Source organism: Syzygium oleosum, unplaced genomic scaffold, assembly GCF_021117445.2.
Source record: "Syzygium oleosum isolate NSW1041296 unplaced genomic scaffold, Sole_v2.1 Sole_v2.21, whole genome shotgun sequence".
In the NCBI taxonomy this organism is placed as follows: Eukaryota; Viridiplantae; Streptophyta; class Magnoliopsida; order Myrtales; family Myrtaceae; genus Syzygium; species Syzygium oleosum.
The window spans coordinates 5,256,544-5,277,547 of record NW_026607505.1 but is presented as its reverse complement, the minus strand read 5'-3'; the positions used below and the strand labels follow the sequence as shown (position 1 = coordinate 5,277,547).

General features: G+C 42.3%; 3 protein-coding genes and 1 pseudogene across 3 annotated transcripts; 2 read left to right on the top strand and 2 right to left on the bottom strand.

Annotated features, from left to right (window-relative positions):
• The first annotated feature begins 489 nt into the window (after positions 1–489).
• Positions 490–5,398, top strand: LOC115666927 (beta-galactosidase 15-like; annotated as a pseudogene).
• Positions 5,399–9,067: 3,669 nt separating this feature from the next.
• Positions 9,068–14,164, top strand: LOC115671121 (beta-galactosidase 15-like). The gene is made up of 17 exons (XM_056321073.1): positions 9,068–9,259; positions 9,344–9,552; positions 9,666–9,732; positions 9,841–9,933; positions 10,055–10,198; positions 11,040–11,128; positions 11,243–11,348; positions 11,442–11,529; positions 11,639–11,757; positions 11,868–12,029; positions 12,124–12,320; positions 12,450–12,553; positions 12,657–12,766; positions 12,875–13,102; positions 13,219–13,433; positions 13,522–13,798; positions 13,922–14,164. The coding sequence occupies exons 1-17, from the start codon at positions 9,095–9,097 to the stop codon at positions 14,027–14,029; spliced, it is 2,481 nt and encodes an 826-aa protein (XP_056177048.1). The 5' UTR covers positions 9,068–9,094; the 3' UTR covers positions 14,030–14,164.
• A 191-nt stretch (positions 14,165–14,355) lies between these two features.
• Positions 14,356–15,541, bottom strand: LOC115671255 (ethylene-responsive transcription factor ERF016-like). The gene has a single exon (XM_030592770.2). The coding sequence runs from the start codon at positions 15,146–15,148 to the stop codon at positions 14,603–14,605; it is 546 nt and encodes a 181-aa protein (XP_030448630.1). The 5' UTR covers positions 15,149–15,541; the 3' UTR covers positions 14,356–14,602.
• A 142-nt stretch (positions 15,542–15,683) lies between these two features.
• Positions 15,684–16,865, bottom strand: LOC115671120 (ethylene-responsive transcription factor ERF017-like). The gene has a single exon (XM_030592597.2). It carries the CDS (start codon positions 16,749–16,751, stop codon positions 16,029–16,031), a length of 723 nt encoding a protein of 240 aa, XP_030448457.2. The 5' UTR covers positions 16,752–16,865; the 3' UTR covers positions 15,684–16,028.
• Between the last annotated feature and the right edge of the window lie 4,139 nt (positions 16,866–21,004).

The following is a 21,004-nucleotide window of genomic DNA, read 5'->3' as shown; positions in this document are numbered from 1 at the left end:
GTTTATTCTTTTCCCGAGAAAAAAACTCGAATAATCGAGCAACAAATTTAAATAAAAAAATGCCCAAATAAGAAAAAAAAGACAATAAATTTACATCAGTAATCTTAGTTAATTTGATTAATTTCATACTAATTGAGCAATAAATTTAAATAATAAAAATGCGTAAAAATCTCGAAAACTCAAAAAGCAATTGTCAGCACACACTCTACTCACAATCATCTCATTCCAAGAGTTTAATATTTCTGTCCTTTTTGTCATTATTTTTCGAGAGTAGATGCCATGCAAATGAAAGTCTATCTCCTTCCGTAAAAAAAATAATAACGGTGGAAATCTATCAGACGATTTCCAGAATCAGTCATCGAAGAACCGGATAAGGGTTCTTCTATCTTCATTCACTTACCGGATAAGCTTCTCTTTTCGAAAGGTGAGACCTAACTTTACTATATAAGCACGAATTTCTCAACAAACTCGTGCTTTTTTACGTCGAAAATGGCACCTCTGAAGATCCTGCTCGCTCTCGCTACGTTCCTCTTCCTCTTCCGCTCGTTTGCATGCGCCGTCGACGTCTCGCACGACGGCCGGGCCATCACCATCGATGGCAAGAGGAGGGTCTTGCTCTCCGGCTCGATCCACTACCCGCGGTCCACGGCTGAAGTAATGCCCGTTTTCCGCCCGCCTGAGTTCCGTCGATTGATGATCGATAAGATTTTCCTTATTTTGTGTTTTTTTGGTCCGTAGATGTGGCCCGATTTGATCAGGAAGGCGAAAGAAGGCGGGCTGGATGCGATCGAGACGTACGTCTTCTGGGACGTCCACGAGCCGGCCCGTCGCCAGTACGATTTCGACGGGAACCTGGACCTCATAAGGTTCCTGAAGACGGTGCAGGACGAGGGTCTCTATGCGGTCCTCCGGATCGGACCTTACGTCTGCGCGGAATGGAATTACGGGTAAAATCTCGATTTCCATAAGTCGAAACACGCACATATGTTGCACATATTTTGTAGCATAAAATGCATGTATTGAGGTTAATTGTCTTATCGAGCATAACTCTTTGTTTTAGAGGATTCCCCGTATGGTTGCACAATATGCCGGGCATTAAGTTGCGAACTGCCAATGATGTTTTCATGGTCAGTTTACGTTTTTTTTTAAAATTATTCTTTCACACTATTAATGTTTCTTTTTTAATCCTTATATTCGAAAATACGAAAAATTATTTTTGGTTTTATAAATTTCAGAACGAGATGAAGAACTTCACGTCTTTGATCGTGAACATGGCGAAGCAAGAGAACCTTTTCGCATCGCAGGGAGGACCCATCATCCTTGCTCAGGTGCATGAATTTTTTTCAATTATTTTTCCTTTTTCTGAATTGGACATGAGTAATATTGCTTGTAGATTGTAAATTATTAAGCTAATGAAATGTATATATATTTTTTTGTAATTTTGTTAGATTGAAAACGAGTACGGCAACGTGATGTCCTCCTATGGAGATGCCGGGAAAGCTTATATCGATTGGTGCGCGAACATGGCCGTGTCGCAAGACATCGGTGTCCCGTGGATTATGTGCCAACAAAGCGATGCTCCGCAACCCATGGTAAAAAATCGTATTTTTATTTGGAATTTGGCCATTTCCGAGGATTTATTATTTTCTAAGTTGGATTTTAATCAAAATATCTCCTTTCAGAATTATAACATGGCTACCATATTTGCACTGATTTTCCCTATGATAAAGACATGGCTCGGTTTATTAGTAAGAATCATTTATATGATCAATTTGCAAATTCCTAATCTACTCTAAGGTGGTTGTGTTTCTTTCACGGAAAATTCAAGATTTTGGAAAATATTTTCGAAAAAATGATCTTTTATATCACTTACAAAAATAAATAAATGGAAAATATTTTCGTTACCTACGAAAATAGTTAGGCATATATTATTATTAATGGTGAAAACATTTTCCGTAAACCATACAACCAATCATTTTTTGAAAAGTATTTTCCAAATCTTGAGTTTTCCATGAAACAAAAGCAACCTAAAGCATTCCCTAAAATTTGCAAAAACATGTTTGATTAATTTGCAAAAAAAAAAAAAGGTTAGATGCCATTATCTATTTTTATTATCAGTAAGCTTATTAGCTTGTTTAATGTATTGATTATTGTCATTTAATGTGTATAATTTTGAAGATAATAACAGTTTGACATTTGATTTTGTTTTTATTCCTCAATCTCAAACTTAAAATGTGGATAAGGCTTTATTCCATCATTAAGGGGGGCAATATTTAATTTGAGATTCTTCTTGTATTTGTACTTCTGTATGTTTGAATACTAGATCTCAATGTCCTTTTAATTATATTTAGTATCGTGAATAATCTGCGATTTATCTGGTAGAATAAGACTTTTAATTATCCTTTGGCTAACAATTTATGGTTATTTGATCAGATTAACACGTGTAATGGTTGGTACTGCGACCAATTCACTCCAAACAATCCCGATAGCCCTAAAATGTGGACCGAAAATTGGACCGGCTGGTGAGTCGCTCGTCTCAATTAATTTAATTAATTAATTAATTTTTTGCATTTTCTTTCTTTAATTCAAGAAAATATTTGCGATCGATATTTTACGTTTTTGCAATGTGATTTTAGGTTCAAGAGTTGGGGCGGGCTCGACCCGCACAGGACGGCGGAGGACTTGGCTTTCGCCGTCGCTAGGTTTTACCAGACCGGAGGCACATTCCAAAATTACTACATGGTAAATCCTAACAAATGATGATTTACATATTTCTTTCGTGTTTATAATCCGATTTTTTACATGAATTGTTTTCATTTTTCTCTCGATTTTAAGTATCACGGCGGCACCAATTTTGGTAGAACAGCCGGGGGTCCGTACATCACAACCTCTTACGACTACGACGCGCCTCTTGATGAATACGGTGAGCGCATAATAATGTTAATAATGTGATTGTAATTATCCATGCATCAGAAATATATTAATCATAGACTAATCTTTTGTCTTTAAATAAAAATAAATTTTGCATTAAGGTAATCTAAATCAGCCGAAGTGGGGTCATCTAAAGGAGCTTCACGATATGCTGCACTCGGTCGAGTACACTCTGACCAATGGTAACATCACCAACGTTGATCTAGGCAACTCAGTCTATGTAAGATTAACATCTACTTTGTATAGTAATTAATTATTGAAAATATGTAAATGTATATATTTATCGAAGCATCGGAATTTTTTGTTTTTGTTTTTATCGCCGTAATGCAGGCCACGGTTTACGCGACGCCGCAGCAAACGACCTGCTTCCTGGGGAACACGAACGCGACTTCCGACGCCACCTTCGTCTTCCAGGGCAAGCAGTTCACGGTCCCCGCGTGGTCCGTCAGCATCCTCCCCGATTGCCAGAACGAAGGGTATAACACCGCGAAGGTAATTTTATTAATCGCTTTCCGCAGACGAAATTAGTTTATGCATATGTATATATGCAACATTTTTTTTATAATTCATCGCAAAATTTCAGGTGAATGCACAAACTTCGGTGATGGTGAAGGAGCCAAACAAGGCTGAGAGCCAACCTGAGTCCTTGAGCTGGACGTGGAGGCCCGAGATCGTGGATGATCAGGTTGTCCTCGGAAAGGGACATGTCGCTGCTCATCGGCTTGTTGACCAAAAAGATGCTGCCAATGGTGCTAGTGATTATTTGTGGTACATGACCAGGTAATTTGATCGTTCTAATTTGATTAAATCAGTTTTTCGCTATTGTTCTCCGATGCGTCGCCCACTTTCTCTCTAAATCGGCAATAGTTTCGATTTGATGGTGAAGTTGTTCTTTCTTGTAATAGCGTTAACCTGTTGACCCGATCTGGAGCGACAATATGACTCTCCGAGTGAATTGCACTGGCCAGATACTTCATGCCTTCGTCAACGGACAATCCATTGGTAAAGAAAATATGGCACGGTTTCCTTTTTTTTCATCGGTGATACGTTCCAGATTGATGTGGATATGAGTAATGCTCTTTTTTCTCATTGACGAAACATTAGGTTCTCAATGGGCCCTGTATGGTGATTTCCACTACGTTTTCGAGCAGAATGTTAAGTTGAATCCGGGAAACAATCTGATCTCCTTGCTTAGCGTCACCGTTGGACTCCAGGTACATACATAGTCCACGGACAATTCAATCTTTGAAAAACCCATATATTCAAATTCTTCTATTACGTGCTTTTAATCACTGATGATTCGCGATCCCTGCGGAAACAGAATTACGGTCCGATGTTTGATCTGGTCCAAAACGGGATCCCCGGCCCGGTGGAGATCGTGGGAAGGAAAGGCGACGAGAGAGTGATCAAGGACCTATCGGGTCACGTGTGGTCCTACAAGGTCGGACTACACGGCATCAACAACAAGCTTTTCAGCGTCAACTCGGCCTCTAACTGGCAAAGCAAGGACCTTCCTACCAACCGGACCATGACTTGGTACAAGGTAAAACATCAATCAGATGCATTTTCAACTGATCCCTCAATGATAATCCTCGTTTGCACACGCTTAAACCTTGATTAGTTAGTGATAATCGCTATCGTCTGTCTTGGGCGCTAGACCACGTTCAAAGTTCCACTGGGGACGGACCCGGTGGCGGTGGACTTGCAAGGGCTGGGCAAGGGCGAGGCTTGGGTCAACGGCAAGAGCATCGGCCGCTACTGGCCCAGCTACGATGCTGGTTCAGATGGCTGCAGCACCGACCCTTGTGACTACCGTGGCCCTTACGACAACAACAAGTGTGTCTCCAACTGCGGTCGCCCCACTCAAAGATGGTGAGCAAACAGGAAATTCCCCTCAAAGAATTCCAAAGAGAAATCGGTGGTTTTTATGGCTTGCTTTTCTTCCTTTCTTGTGATTAGGTACCATGTCCCGAGATCGTTCATGGAGGAGGACGTGAACACGCTGGTGCTATTCGAGGAGTTTGGCGGCAACCCGTCCCTGGTGAACTTCCAGACGGTCACCGTCGGATCCGTCTGCGCCCACGCCTATGAGAAGAAGACCCTCGAGCTTGCGTGCCAGGACCGCCCCATCTCCGCCGTCAAGTTTGCCAGCTTCGGCGACCCGCAAGGCGCGTGCGGGTCCTTTGCGAAGGGCAGCTGCGAAGGGAGCAACGACGCGATGGCCGTCCTCCAAAATGTAAATTCTTTTCTTCCTTCCTGTTTTTTCACCCGATCTTCGTTTTGCAAAGTTTTACTTGGATTCCAAATATGTTACGACTTTTCTAACATAACCCTTATGTAACTTTTTGGGGATCTTGTAGGCTTGTGTTGGCAAGCAGAATTGTTCCATCATGTCTCCGAAAACACCTTCGGGTCGACGACTTGCGGATCCATTACCAAGAGGCTGGCGGTGGAGGTCACTTGCTAGCATCTTCGTTTCACTCTTTTTCTTAGGAATAAATGCCATCATTGGTTTAGTCAATCGTGTTAAACTTCCTGCTTTCTTCCTTCTTGATAAAGCAGGTTTAGTTTCTCTATTAGGTTCTCGTCAAAATTTCAAAATTACATACTTGTCGGAGGATTCTCAGTTTTTAGGGTTTCGTGAATAATTTTGGTAGTTTTCTCTTTCTGATCATATCTCTTTCCATGTGCTCGTTTTGTTGTTTCCACCGTCGTCTGTCGATTCTGAAGGCAACAGCGCGCGTGTGCATGTGCTTGTACAGCAACTTTAGTAAATTATGCAACATAATCATTAATTTGAGTGAGCTGTTTTACGTTTTGGGAGGTGTTATTAAGGTATAAGGAAAATAAAAAGTCACCCACAAGAAAATATTTTCCGTGGCTTTTCGATACACGATTAATTTGAAGATCGGTGTTGGAATCTTTAACTTTACAGAAGAGAAAAAAGGAGTTCTCTGTGGATTTCATAGACGCCAAAACAGCACAACTGCACAAACCCTCAGCATCGGTAAAAGTTCTCACCAAGAAGTCATCATTTTCCTGTAGATTTTGATTGATCATGTGCATATAAATGAAGTTTCAAACAAGTTTATTGATGTTTATAAACTATAAAGTTTGATGGAGATTGCATGCTTTCCACCAATAAATCTAAAAGTAAATTTAATATGTGAGTCTTTATGCTTTTCAGCCTATTGAATCGTTTGCAGAATGATATTACGGGTAAATGATATCATCTAAATAGATTAATTAATTTCCATAAGTCCAAACATACACACATATTTATAGCGTAATTTTTTAGAAGCGGTCTTTCTTTGCTTACAAGTGTCCGTATAGATTTTAACCTAGTGTACAGAGATTAAGGGTGCGTTTAGAAACCACCTTTCCAAAGTCTTTTGGGCTCTAAAGGCCTTTGGGCAAATGTAAGTACAGTTTCACAAATCATTTGCAATTGCATTTCTAAAGGCTAGGCCCAAGGCATGTCTGGAGGTGTTTTGAGTATTTTCACAATGCAAATACATTTTTTTCTTTCAATTTTGCCCTCGTTGATCTTTCATAATTCCGGAAATGTCCCCACCTCACTGACGTCACCAGTGAGGGGCTGGCGTAGCCAGATCTGGTTGCTGGTGGCTGAGTTCCACCAGCAAAGGTTTGACAAATTAAAAATAAAACTAGCAAAAATCATTTATAAAGCGTAATTGTTTCCAAACAGTATTTAAATCAAAACTACTTCCCAACGTATTTTTAAATTACATTTCACCAAACACTATTTGGTTTTTGGAAAAAAAATCTTTCTCCTTTGCATTTTACCACCCTTTCCTCCAAAGGGATTCCAAACGCACCCAAAGACCTTGCATTTTGCTTTGCTGGAATGGTACTCTTGGCCCAAAGAACAACAAAAGTTCTATCATCATTTTATACCCTAATCCAATCATTTCTGTAAAATGGGCAACGAGGCAGCAATTATAGTCATATTAGAGTTTCCTTTTTTATTGCTCTTTGTATTCATTGAAAGGAGATTTCTCCGTGACAATAACCTCTTTAATGGAATTTGGGTTTCTTTTGGAAAGTTCTTTTATTAGTCTTTTTAAATATGGAATGTTTTTCATGACCCATTTTCTTCTTTCTTTTGGAAGTTCGCAATTCACTTAATTTTTCAATCGAGCTCGTGATCTTAATTTGTTCATAACTTCGTGTTGCGGAGTTTTGGAGAAACGCATGTTGTAACCAACGCCTAATCTAACTGTGTAATTATTCCGAGAAAATAAATATATATCCACCCAAATAATGATTTTTTTATTGCTGCAAAACCACCTCTATTAAAATAATAATTTTCATAATCGAATAAAATATCTTGCTATAATTTCATTTCATGTGTACAGATCGAGAGATTTCTCTTTTTCTGGGTAGCGGATAATGTCAGCGGGGGTGTGTCGGTATATTTTGAAGCAAATGAGGAAGCTTTAATGAGGGTGAAGGTTTAACGAGGGTGGGAATGATAATCATTTTGTTCTGGAATAATTTCTGGCAAAAAATGGATTTTTCTATTTTCTATTCCGTGTACGGGATTCCGAGCTCAAAATATCGTTTGATAACGATACGAAATTTCTGTTTCCGAAATAGATTTTCGTTTGATAATATCGATGTAGAATTCGTACATTGGCGGGCGGCGGCGAGCAACTAGGGTCGAGCTCTTAAAATAATTGTTATTTCAAGTAAAAAATTTTAACAAAGAAATCGAAAAAATAGAAAAATAGAATGGTTATCATTCGGTAGCTACAAAATTTTCCCGGTTTTTATGACTACACCTAAAGCTCCTAAACAAAATAATGCAAAGAGAAATTCTTCTGAAAAAGTTATTAATATATGCGTTAGCTCTTATCGACATAGATATATGTTAAATTTTCAGTTATATACGTCGTTATGAACAATTTAAATAAGACTGCTTCCTAATAATAATTAAACCCTAATATTTCTATCCATTTAATTGCTTGATTATAATTTTGGAATATATCCAATCGAAATCTACAAAATGGATTGAAATCGGATACTCTAACCGCATATCTCGGTGGTTAAGGATAAATCAAATATCTATCTGATAGATATTTGAATGGAGAAATTTGTTTAGACTACAATTTTTTTAATACTTAAGCGGCCTTCATTTGGAATTATTTTAAGGGAGATTGAATATTTTGCGAGGAATAACGCATAGAATTTCGAGATCAAAACTAGAAAGCAAAAATCACTTCATTTTTTTTGGGGGTTAAATGACAAACTGACGCTAGGTTAAAAAAACAGAGAGCATCCCTTGTGCATCGTGTGCATTTATTTACTAAGTGAAATTGAAGATCGATCGGCCTAATCCATCTAACATCATCGATAAGCAAGTTAATGCTACCTGAAACAAGATACGTTCAGATTTGAAGATCGAGTTCGAATTAGTGAATCGTGTAATTATTCTCCATTAAGTTTGAACAAAGCAAGTGGATCGAGATCGATATTGCACACTTTTGAATTCCGAAAATTAGTTCGATTACCCTAAATGTTATTTTAGCACAAAATCTTTTGTGTACACTTTAGTTTTCTTGGCCTTTTTGCTTTGGTTTTGAGGTGGAATTTTACATCGCTACCGGTAAAGCCTTCACGTTAAAAATCAAAGCACAGTTTCCATGGAAATGTTTATTCTTTTCCCGAGAAAAAAACTCGAATAATCGAGCAACAAATTTAAATAAAAAAATGCCCAAATAAGAAAAAAAAGACAATAAATTTACATCAGTAATCTTAGTTAATTTGATTAATTTCATACTAATTGAGCAATAAATTTAAATAATAAAAATGCGTAAAAATCTCGAAAACTCAAAAAGCAATTGTCAGCACACACTCTACTCACAATCATCTCATTCCAAGAGTTTAATATTTCTGTCCTTTTTGTCATTATTTTTCGAGAGTAGATGCCATGCAAATGAAAGTCTATCTCCTTCCGTAAAAAAAATAATAACGGTGGAAATCTATCAGACGATTTCCAGAATCAGTCATCGAAGAACCGGATAAGGGTTCTTCTATCTTCATTCACTTACCGGATAAGCTTCTCTTTTCGAAAGGTGAGACCTAACTTTACTATATAAGCACGAATTTCTCAACAAACTCGTGCTTTTTTACGTCGAAAATGGCACCTCTGAAGATCCTGCTCGCTCTCGCTACGTTCCTCTTCCTCTTCCGCTCGTTTGCATGCGCCGTCGACGTCTCGCACGACGGCCGGGCCATCACCATCGATGGCAAGAGGAGGGTCTTGCTCTCCGGCTCGATCCACTACCCGCGGTCCACGGCTGAAGTAATGCCCGTTTTCCGCCCGCCTGAGTTCCGTCGATTGATGATCGATAAGATTTTCCTTATTTTGTGTTTTTTTGGTCCGTAGATGTGGCCCGATTTGATCAGGAAGGCGAAAGAAGGCGGGCTGGATGCGATCGAGACGTACGTCTTCTGGGACGTCCACGAGCCGGCCCGTCGCCAGTACGATTTCGACGGGAACCTGGACCTCATAAGGTTCCTGAAGACGGTGCAGGACGAGGGTCTCTATGCGGTCCTCCGGATCGGACCTTACGTCTGCGCGGAATGGAATTACGGGTAAAATCTCGATTTCCATAAGTCGAAACACGCACATATGTTGCACATATTTTGTAGCATAAAATGCATGTATTGAGGTTAATTGTCTTATCGAGCATAACTCTTTGTTTTAGAGGATTCCCCGTATGGTTGCACAATATGCCGGGCATTAAGTTGCGAACTGCCAATGATGTTTTCATGGTCAGTTTACGTTTTTTTTTAAAATTATTCTTTCACACTATTAATGTTTCTTTTTTAATCCTTATATTCGAAAATACGAAAAATTATTTTTGGTTTTATAAATTTCAGAACGAGATGAAGAACTTCACGTCTTTGATCGTGAACATGGCGAAGCAAGAGAACCTTTTCGCATCGCAGGGAGGACCCATCATCCTTGCTCAGGTGCATGAATTTTTTTTCAATTATTTTTCCTTTTTCTGAATTGGACATGAGTAATATTGCTTGTAGATTGTAAATTATTAAGCTAATGAAATGTATATATATTTTTTTGTAATTTTGTTAGATTGAAAACGAGTACGGCAACGTGATGTCCTCCTATGGAGATGCCGGGAAAGCTTATATCGATTGGTGCGCGAACATGGCCGTGTCGCAAGACATCGGTGTCCCGTGGATTATGTGCCAACAAAGCGATGCTCCGCAACCCATGGTAAAAAATCGTATTTTTATTTGGAATTTGGCCATTTCCGAGGATTTATTATTTTCTAAGTTGGATTTTAATCAAAATATCTCCTTTCAGAATTATAACATGGCTACCATATTTGCACTGATTTTCCCTATGATAAAGACATGGCTCGGTTTATTAGTAAGAATCATTTATATGATCAATTTGCAAATTCCTAATCTACTCTAAGGTGGTTGTGTTTCTTTCACGGAAAATTCAAGATTTTGGAAAATATTTTCGAAAAAATGATCTTTTATATCACTTACAAAAATAAATAAATGGAAAATATTTTCGTTACCTACGAAAATAGTTAGGCATATATTATTATTAATGGTGAAAACATTTTCCGTAAACCATACAACCAATCATTTTTTGAAAAGTATTTTCCAAATCTTGAGTTTTCCATGAAACAAAAGCAACCTAAAGCATTCCCTAAAATTTGCAAAAACATGTTTGATTAATTTGCAAAAAAAAAAAAAGGTTAGATGCCATTATCTATTTTTATTATCAGTAAGCTTATTAGCTTGTTTAATGTATTGATTATTGTCATTTAATGTGTATAATTTTGAAGATAATAACAGTTTGACATTTGATTTTGTTTTTATTCCTCAATCTCAAACTTAAAATGTGGATAAGGCTTTATTCCATCATTAAGGGGGGCAATATTTAATTTGAGATTCTTCTTGTATTTGTACTTCTGTATGTTTGAATACTAGATCTCAATGTCCTTTTAATTATATTTAGTATCGTGAATAATCTGCGATTTATCTGGTAGAATAAGACTTTTAATTATCCTTTGGCTAACAATTTATGGTTATTTGATCAGATTAACACGTGTAATGGTTGGTACTGCGACCAATTCACTCCAAACAATCCCGATAGCCCTAAAATGTGGACCGAAAATTGGACCGGCTGGTGAGTCGCTCGTCTCAATTAATTTAATTAATTAATTAATTTTTTGCATTTTCTTTCTTTAATTCAAGAAAATATTTGCGATCGATATTTTACGTTTTTGCAATGTGATTTTAGGTTCAAGAGTTGGGGCGGGCTGGACCCGCACAGGACGGTGGAGGACTTGGCTTTCGCCGTCGCTAGGTTTTACCAGACCGGAGGCACATTCCAAAATTACTACATGGTAAATCCTAACAAATGATGATTTACATATTTCTTTCGTGTTTATAATCCGATTTTTTACATGACTTGTTTTCATTTTTCTCTCGATTTTAAGTATCACGGCGGCACCAATTTTGGTAGAACAGCCGGGGGTCCGTACATCACGACCTCTTACGACTACGACGCGCCTCTCGATGAATACGGTGAGCGCATAATAATGTTAATAATGTGATTATAATTATCCATGCATCAGAAATATATTAATCATAGACTAATCTTTTGTCTTTAAATAAAAATAAATTTTGCATTAAGGTAATCTAAATCAGCCGAAGTGGGGTCATCTAAAGGAGCTTCACGATATGCTGCACTCGGTCGAGTACACTCTGACCAATGGCAACATCACCAACGTTGATCTAGGCAACTCAGTCTATGTAAGATTAACATCTACTTTGTATAGTAATTAATTATTGAAAATATATAAATGGATATATTTATCGAAGCATCGGAATTTTTTGTTTTTGTTTTTATCGCCGTAATGCAGGCCACGGTTTACGCGACGCCGCAGCAAACGACCTGCTTCCTGGGGAACACGAACGCGACTTCCGACGCCACCTTCGTCTTCCAGGGCAAGCAGTTCACGGTCCCCGCGTGGTCCGTCAGCATCCTCCCCGATTGCCAGAACGAAGGGTATAACACCGCGAAGGTAATTTTATTGATCGCTTTCCACAGACGAAATTAGTTTATGCATATATGTATATATGCAACATTTTTTTGTATAAGTCATCGCAAAATTTCAGGTGAATGCACAAACTTCGGTGATGGTGAAGGAGCCAAACAAGGCTGAGAGCCAACCTGAGTCCTTGAGCTGGACGTGGAGGCCCGAGATCGTGGATGATCAGGTTGTCCTCGGAAAGGGACATGTCGCTGCTCATCGGCTTGTCGACCAAAAAGATGCTGCCAATGGTGCTAGTGATTATTTGTGGTACATGACCAGGTAATTTGATCGTTCTAATTTGATTAAATCAGTTTTTCGCTATTGTACTCCGATGCGTCGCCCGCCCACTTTCTCTCTATATCGGCAATAGTTTCAACTCGATGGTGAAGTTGTCCTTTCTTGTAATAGCGTTAACCTGAAAGACGATGACCCGATCTGGAGCGACAATATGACTCTCCGAGTGAATTGCACTGGCCAGATACTTCATGCCTTCGTTAACGGACAATCCATTGGTAAAGAAAATATGGCACGGTTTCCTTTTTTTTTCATCGGTGATACGTTCCAGATTGATGTGGATATGAGTAATGCTCTTTTTTCTCATTGACGAAACATTAGGTTCTCAATGGGCCCTGTATGGAGATTTCCACTACGTTTTCGAGCAGAATGTTAAGTTGAATCCGGGGAACAATCTGATCTCCTTGCTTAGCGTCACCGTTGGACTCCAGGTACATACATAGTCCACGGACAATTCAATCTTAGAAAAACCCATATATTCAAATTCTTCTATTAATTGCTTTTTAATCACTGATGATTCGCGATCCTTGCGGAAACAGAATTACGGTCCAATGTTTGATCTGGTCCAAAACGGGATACCCGGTCCGGTGGAGATCGTGGGAAGGAAAGGCGACGAGAGAGTGATCAAGGACCTATCGGGTCACGTGTGGTCCTACAAGGTCGGACTGCACGGCATCAACAACAAGCTCTTCAGCGTCGACTCGGCCTCGGCCTCTAACTGGCAAAGCAAGGACCTTCCTACCAACCGGACCATGACTTGGTACAAGGTAAAACCCACATCATTCATAGATTTTCAACTGATCCCTCAATGATAATCCTCGTTTGCACGCGCTTAAACCTTGATTAGTTAGTGATAATCGCTATCGTCTGTCTTGGGTGCTAGACCACGTTCAAAGTTCCACTGGGGACGGACCCGGTGGCGGTGGACTTGCAAGGGCTGGGCAAGGGCGAGGCTTGGGTCAACGGCAAGAGCATCGGCCGCTACTGGCCCAGCTACGATGCTGGTTCAGATGGCTGCAGCACCGACCCTTGTGACTACCGTGGCCCTTACGACAACAACAAGTGTGTCTCCAACTGCGGTCGCCCCACTCAAAGATGGTGAGCAAACAGGAAATTCCCCTCAAAGAATTCCAAAAGAGAAATCAGTGGTTTTTATGGCTTGCTTTTCTTCCTCTCTTGTGATTAGGTACCATGTCCCAAGATCGTTCATGGAGGAGGACGTGAACACGCTGGTGCTATTCGAGGAGTTTGGCGGCAACCCGTCCCTGGTGAACTTCCAGACGGTCACCGTCGGATCCGTCTGCGCCCACGCCTACGAGAAGAAGACCCTCGAGCTCGCGTGCCAGGACCGCCCCATCTCCGCCGCCAAGTTCGCCAGCTTCGGCGACCCGCAAGGCGCATGCGGGTCCTTTGCAAAGGGCAGCTGCGAAGGGAGCAACGACGCGATGGCCGTCCTCCAAAATGTAAATTCTTTTCTTCCTTCCTGTTTTTTCACCCTATCTTCGTTTTGCAAAGTTTTACTTGGATTCCAAATATGTTACAACTTTTCTAACATAACCTTTATGTAACTTTTTGGGATCTTGTAGGCTTGTGTTGGCAAGCAGAATTGTTCCATCGATGTCTCCGAAAACACTTTCGGGCCGACGACTTGCGGATCCATTACCAAGAGGCTGGCGGTGGAGGTCACTTGCTAGCATCTTCGTTTCACTCTTTTTCTTAGGAATAAATGTCATCATTAGTTTAGTCAATCGTGTTAAACTTCCCTGCTTTCTTCCTTCTTGATAAAGCAGGTTTAGTTTCTCTATTAGGTTCTCGTCAAAATTTCAAAATTACATACTTGTCGGAGGATTCTCAGTTGTTAGGGTTTTGTGAATAATTTTGGTAGTTTTCTCTTTCTGATATCTCTTTTCATATGCTCGTTTTGTTGTTTCCACCGTCGTCTGTCGATTCTGAAGGCAACAACGCGCGTGTGCATGTGCTTGTACAGCAACTTCAGTAAATTATGCAACATAATCATTAATTTGAGTGAGCTGTTTTACGTTTAGGGAGGTGTTATTAAGGTATAAGGAATCATAAAAGAAATAAAAAGTCACCCACAAGAAAATATTTTCCGTGGCTTTTCGATACACGATTAATTTGAAGATCGGTGTTGGAATCTTAACTTTACAGAAGAGAAAAAAAGGAGTTCTCTGTGGATTTCATAGACGCCAAAACTGCACAACTGCTAAATATGTAAATATGTCGAAACAAGAGAGGAAAAGAAAAACTCAGGGCGGATTCAGAGAGAATGCATAAGACCCGAAAGCTCCATGCCCCGTCCCAAAGTAACACCCGTCCGTCGCGAACGCACTAATGCCCTCTCCGCCGCAGCCGCTGCTTTCTGGAGCGATCTGCAGAACATCTGGCGAGCGGCCGCCGCAAGGCTCCACGCCGGTGCGCGTAGAAGTCTCCGTAGGCGGAGCCACTCCATGGCCACGAGCATGCCTAGCAGCAGCCATCTGGACCTGGGAAGCCGAGACTCCTCCTCTGTCGGCCGAGAAGGGGATATCGGGCTGCACGTCGGGGAAATTGAGGAGGGCGGACGGCCCCCGGAGGTAGGACACGGCGGCATCGTAGGCCCTCCCCGCCTCCTCTGCGGTGACGTAGGAGCCGAGCCAGATGCGGTCCCGGCTGTTGGGCCGCCGTATCTCCGCCACCCACTTCCCCCACTTCCGCATCCTCACTCCCTTGTAACGGCGGCGACAAGCTCGCGAGACAGCCCCCCGCGCGTCGGAGCCGTCGCTCGTCTCCTCCGCTCCGTCACTTCGCACCATGTCGACACAAGCAACGCCGACGTACGGCGCGGTCGCGGCGACGCTTTATACAGAGATGGGGGGAGGAGGAGGAGTAGGAGTGGGAGTAGCAGAAGTTGGTGGGTGCTCGACGCGTGGCGGTTCCGGAGAGCGGGAGCCGCAACTTTGCTGGCGAGTCTGTACTGGAGCGACGGGGAGGTGACAGGTGGGCGCTCGCAGGACCGCTCGACGTTTGACGTCAACGCAATCCCTCGCCGCGTCGCCATGTGGCGGGCGACGCGACGCCCGGCTGCTGGTGAGGGGATACGTGGGACGCGGGGCAATGGGAAGGTTCCAAGAGTGGCGCGTGCGATCCCTTTTCATGTTTCGCTAATTTTGAGGAAGGTCAAAGCCGAGGTGGTCGTGCTGTCAAATTTGTCCACGCGACGTCTTCCGCGGCCTACCGGTTACACGCGTGTACAGTCGTCGGGCGAAAAGACACGGAAGGAAAGGAATGAGCACGTGTAGCGTAGAGGCGGTCTTCGTCGGGCAAAGCAGGGTCCAAGGGTTCGTAGCATCGCCGAATTTAAATCATTTTTATTCATGAGTAACAAAATAAAAAAGATTAGTTTCGTGTTTCACCCTTTTTGGTTTTGCTTCCATTTGAACTAATCAATTTAATTAAAGAATGTCCAAGAACTACAAGTGTAAAGTATTGGACTTTCTCCTCGAAGGATAAGAGCGAGCTTCGAAAGATGACCGTGCTAAAAACTGGTCAACTCAGAGACAGAAAGGGCGGAGCAAAAGGATGATGGTCGACCCGAGCGATTTCCGCAGCCGCCGGGTGCACAGATCTTGTCAAAACTCCGGCGACTAAAACTTGAACAGAATCCGACCCGGTTTTCAACGCTTTGGTGCGCTTCTAGAAATTCCATAGGAAGGAGTCTTGGACGGGAAGACCATCGAAGTTCTCGTCACCGAACCCCACGTTGGGCATGGTGGACGCGCCGAAGTAATCGTTCGTCGTGAACTCGTCGTAGCCCGAATACAACCCGTAATCCGTCGCGTAATTGCCCGAGCCCATGTTGCCGGTCAGGAGATCCTGAAACCGGCCGCCCATGTTCATGTCCATGCCCCAATCGCAGTCCATCTGGACCGTCCCTTCCGATACCGACGGGGAGGCCGACTCGGCCTGTACGTCGCTCGCCGCCGGATGATACTCCGAGCTGAGGTTGTGGTCACTATTTCTCCTCGGGGGTTCCGAGGCCGACGCGGCCGCCGCCGCAGCCGGGGCGGCCGAGTTGGCGAACCGGGCGGCGGCGACCTGGATCTCGTGCGGGGCGAGGGAGCGGCCGCCGGCGATGTCCGGGGGGTCGTCGGGGAAGTTGAAGCGGGCGTTGCGGCCGCGGAGGCAGAACTGGGCGGCGTCGAAGGCGCGGGCGGCCTTCTCGGCGGAGTTGTAGGAGCCGAGCCAGATGCGCTCGCGGCTGTTGGGGAGGCGGATCTCGGACACCCACTTGCCCCACTTCCGCTTCCGCACCCCCTTGTACTTGGAATCGCCCGAATCCGCCGGATTCTCGCCCGCCCCCGCACCCGCACCCGCTCCCGCCGCCGCCGCCGCTACCTCTCTGGCCATCTCCGACATAAACCTCAGAAAGCAAACCGAGCTCGGAGAAGGTTCAAAATTCGGTTTCTTGTGTTATGGGTCGCTCTGGATGTGGAAGCAGGAAGTGAGTGAAGCGAGCTGAGCTGAGCAGAGTGTCTGTTTTTGGGAGGGAGGATGAGTTTGGGATGATGAGTTTGGGGATTTTGCGGCTGGTGGGGGTATATGTAGGTGATGGTGGAGGAGGGACTGAGGATTTGGACTGGGGGAAGATGAGTGGGTCAAAAGGCGCGTATTGTTTATCATTGTTCGACGTTTTTTTTTTTTTAAGGGATCAAAAGAAGAGGGATGATGTGGCTGGTGACGACGGAAGGAAGGCATGATAAGGGGTTTAACGCGGGGGTAGGAAGTGAGGGGAGGTGGGACATGAATTAAGGTGCGGAAATTTTTTAAAGAGGGGTGAGGGACCACGTGTGGTTTATGTTCCCCGTGCTGAAATTGGAAGTGTCCTTTTTTTTTTTTATTTTGTGCGTGCAGATTTAGAGAGAGAGAGTAGGAAGACGACAAAGACCAGGGTGCTTCCCGGTTATGGGGGGGGGGGGGGCCAAAGGACGCCGGGGCATTGGCCTAATTCCCTAGAGAATGCCCAACTTTAGATCCAGTTTTAAATTTGTCCTGAATTTTTTTTTTTGTTTGAAAAAAACCCCAAAACTTTAGATTTAGTCCTAAATTTGATTCGAATATTTTTTTTGTCTCAGAAAAAATTTCAAACTTTAAGTCCAATCCTAAATCTGCCCCGAATTTTGTTTTGTGCAAAAGAAAAATTCACCAAAATTCTATTTATTTTAAAAAATACACTACCGTTATCCACGTCGATCACAAATCCACATCAACAAAGTAATGGGGTTTTTTTTTTTAGACAAAGAAAAGTTCGGGGCGAATTGGGACTGAACCTAAAAATTGAGTTCTTTTAAAATTAAAAATTTTTTTGGGGTGAATTTGTTATCGTCACTAACTTTCATATCCTAGAACGGTTTTATTTTGGAGAATTTCAATAATTTTTATTGGGTTGGATTTATTATCGAAGTGGAAATGCGACGTTGATCTATACCTACGCCCCATTACTTTGTTGATGTGGATTTGTGACGGACGTGGAAGTGCCACGTCAAGTTGGGACTAGATCATGATGGTATATTTTTTAAAATAAATTGAAATTTGCTGATTTTATTACACAAAACAAAATGCATGGTAGATTTGGGACTGAACTTAAAATTTGGGATATTTTCCGAAACAAAAAAAAGTTCGGAGTAGATTTAAGACTGAATCTAAAGTTCGGGGTATTTTCTGAGACAAAAAAAAGTTCGAAGTAGATTTGGGACTTGACCTAAAGTTGGGGGTTTTTTAAGAAATTCACCCCCGGGGCATGGGGGGGGACAACGGATTGGGCTTTTCTCGTGTCCCGTATTATGTTGGTGCTCTACACAAGCCGGCTTTTCGATATGGTCTCGGTGAGGTCAAAAACAGTATGTTTGATGGCTACTTGGCCAAGGGTGGTTTGCATGCAGGTCCCGGTCCAACTGGAAACCAGCTGTTTCTGGTTCTTGCTCGTCCGGTTAGGTCGTAGCTGGTTCTGCCAGTCCGGTCCGACACACACACTCTGGGTTGGTTTTGCCGGTTCGATCCGATCCGATCGATTCGCGCGCGCGCACATATATAGCAAAGACCAAACAAACACACATTTAAAAAAGAGAGAACTAGGCGGCGAGGGCTTTGCAGGCCATCACCCAGTTCTAACTAAAGGCCGCCACTGGCGGGGATTGCTGGCCCCTGGTCCGGACTCGGCGACCCCCAGCGACCATTCCCCACCATCGCCGACCCTTCCCTGCGATAGTGGGGCGGCCCTCGCCGATTGGTTCTAACTCTCCTTTATTGTTAAGAAAAAAAATTAGCTTACTTTCTTAAATTTAATTTAAATAAAATGTGTATTAAAAATTGGATTTGAATCGAAATGACGTCGTTTTAGGATCATGTTTCGTTTTCTAGCCACGTCAATGCTACGCGGAAGAGAGAAAATATTTATTAAAAAAAGTCACGTCATCATTTTCCATTAACTAAGTTGGACGAAATTAACGAAAGGATTCGATTATACCAATTTGATAAGTTTTATGACTTAGTTGCACTTTTTGCAAGTCCTACGACTCAATCGCATTTTAATGGCAAATTTGAAGACTTTCTCAATGCACATACCTCTATAGTAATTTGTTCGTTATTAAACATGTTAAATATGTATCAAGCGGACCGCTCGTTAACGAAATATGTCATACGTTTTTATCGCCCTCAACATCAACTCAAGGGGGGCGACCAAAAGCAAGCGACATGGAAGCAACGCTTGCTGACTGCGATTGATCCGTGGGATGCCCATAAAGTACAAGAAATCATGGATCGAGGTACACCATCAAAAAAAAGTCGTCATTGATTGATCACGTCCCGTTTCAGGTCATCTTATCTAGAGAAGCTCCACGGATGCTTCTCTCGAGTTAAAAAAAAACACCTATCAAAACGTTGCGTCGTTTTCGAGAGGGTTGCGTCATCAGCACCGTCAGCAACGGATTCATGAACTTTCGCCCCCGTCCCGTGCGACTTCTCGTATTGGCACGTCGGATCGAGAGCAAAAGCGCCCGGCCCCACCGCCACCACCCCTCCTTCAACCTCCAACGGACGCGGTTGTTATCTCTGAAACGACACCCGCAGTCTTCAGAAACTTCGCCACTCGCAGTCATTACGCAATTAAATCAATTTCTTTTTGTTCGGACCTATCCTGTTACTATATTACAAGCTACCATGTTTTTTTTTTTTTTGGTTAAAACAAGCTACCATGTTTGTATTATGAGCTGTGCACGAGGTTCCAAATCCGGGCCCCTCACTCACGCGTCTTCACCTCCAGCCCCTCTTAGAAGGTAAGAAATCGAACTCCCCGAAAAATAAAAACTTCAAATTGACCAGATTTGCTCTTATTTATGCAATTTGATACTCGAACTTTTATTTATTTTTACTCAATCGAATATCTCTATTTTCAAAATACGGCTTCATGTCAAATTCATTAGGGAAAATACCAAAAAAAGTGTTAAACCTATTCATTGGGATCAATTCAGTTTTAAATCTTTCAATTGAACCAATTTAGTCCTGAACCTTTTGAAATTTGTGCGAATTGAGTCCATTCGGCCAATCTTGGTTGGAAATCTCTAACGTGAACATCGGGCGTCTTACGTGGCATGGCTGGTGCTGATGTGGATAATTTTTTAATTCTTTCTAAAAAAAAATTGAATTTTTAATTATTTTTCTTCTTTTTTTTTCTTTCATTTTGGCTGGGGACGAGGGCTACCTTGCTTGCGACCGGCGAGACAGCAACCCTCGCCAGCCAAAATAAAAAGAAAGAAAAAACAATAAAACAATAAAAATAATAAAAGATAATAAACAATTCAAACTATTATTACGAATGTCTACGTTAGTGCCGGCCATGCCACGTAGGATGGTCAATGTCCACTCAGCGATTTCCGGCCAAAATCGATCGAATGGACTCAATTGGCACAAATGCAAAAAGGTTGGGACTAAATTGTTCGGGACTAAATTGGTCCAATTAAAAGGTTTGGAACTAAATTGATAGCAATGCAATTGGTTAAAGACTTTTTTGGTACTTGCCCCCATATTCATTACCTTACATCACGTGATTTTCGGCCTCATGCAAGACCAAACCATGTATAGGTAACGGGCGAACAATTGTGTCATTCTCTTTAATAGAGGATGTCAACAATTTTAGGTCGCGCACCTCACATATAGAAGACATGGCCTCGACATTAAGGCGCAATCTCTTGAGATTCATATAAGAAGGTCGAGTTGTAATTGAGGGTGATGTGGTAGTGTTTGTCGCGGTGACGTCCAAAGTTTGCGGTTGTGGTAGTGGTCGTGTTTGCATTGCCGACGATTGAGGTCGATGGTTATGGCGGTAGCCGAATGTGTTGCTAATGGTGGTGGGGTGGCCGAGCCGTGTGTTGGTGGTGGTTTTGGAGTCCATGGCAGTGGTGTTTGCGCCATGGCGATTGGAAGTGGGTTAGGGTATGGCAGTCCATCTTGGTAACGTCGAAGACAACGAAGCCGTGGTCATAGGCGAAGGAGGAAGAAGAAAAAAGAAAGAGAAAATATTCTTTTCGTGTTGATGTAATCGTCGTTCTGTAGTCTGTCCATCGAAATCACTGAAAATCATGCGGGCAAATAAATTAGTTATCAATGTGTAATTA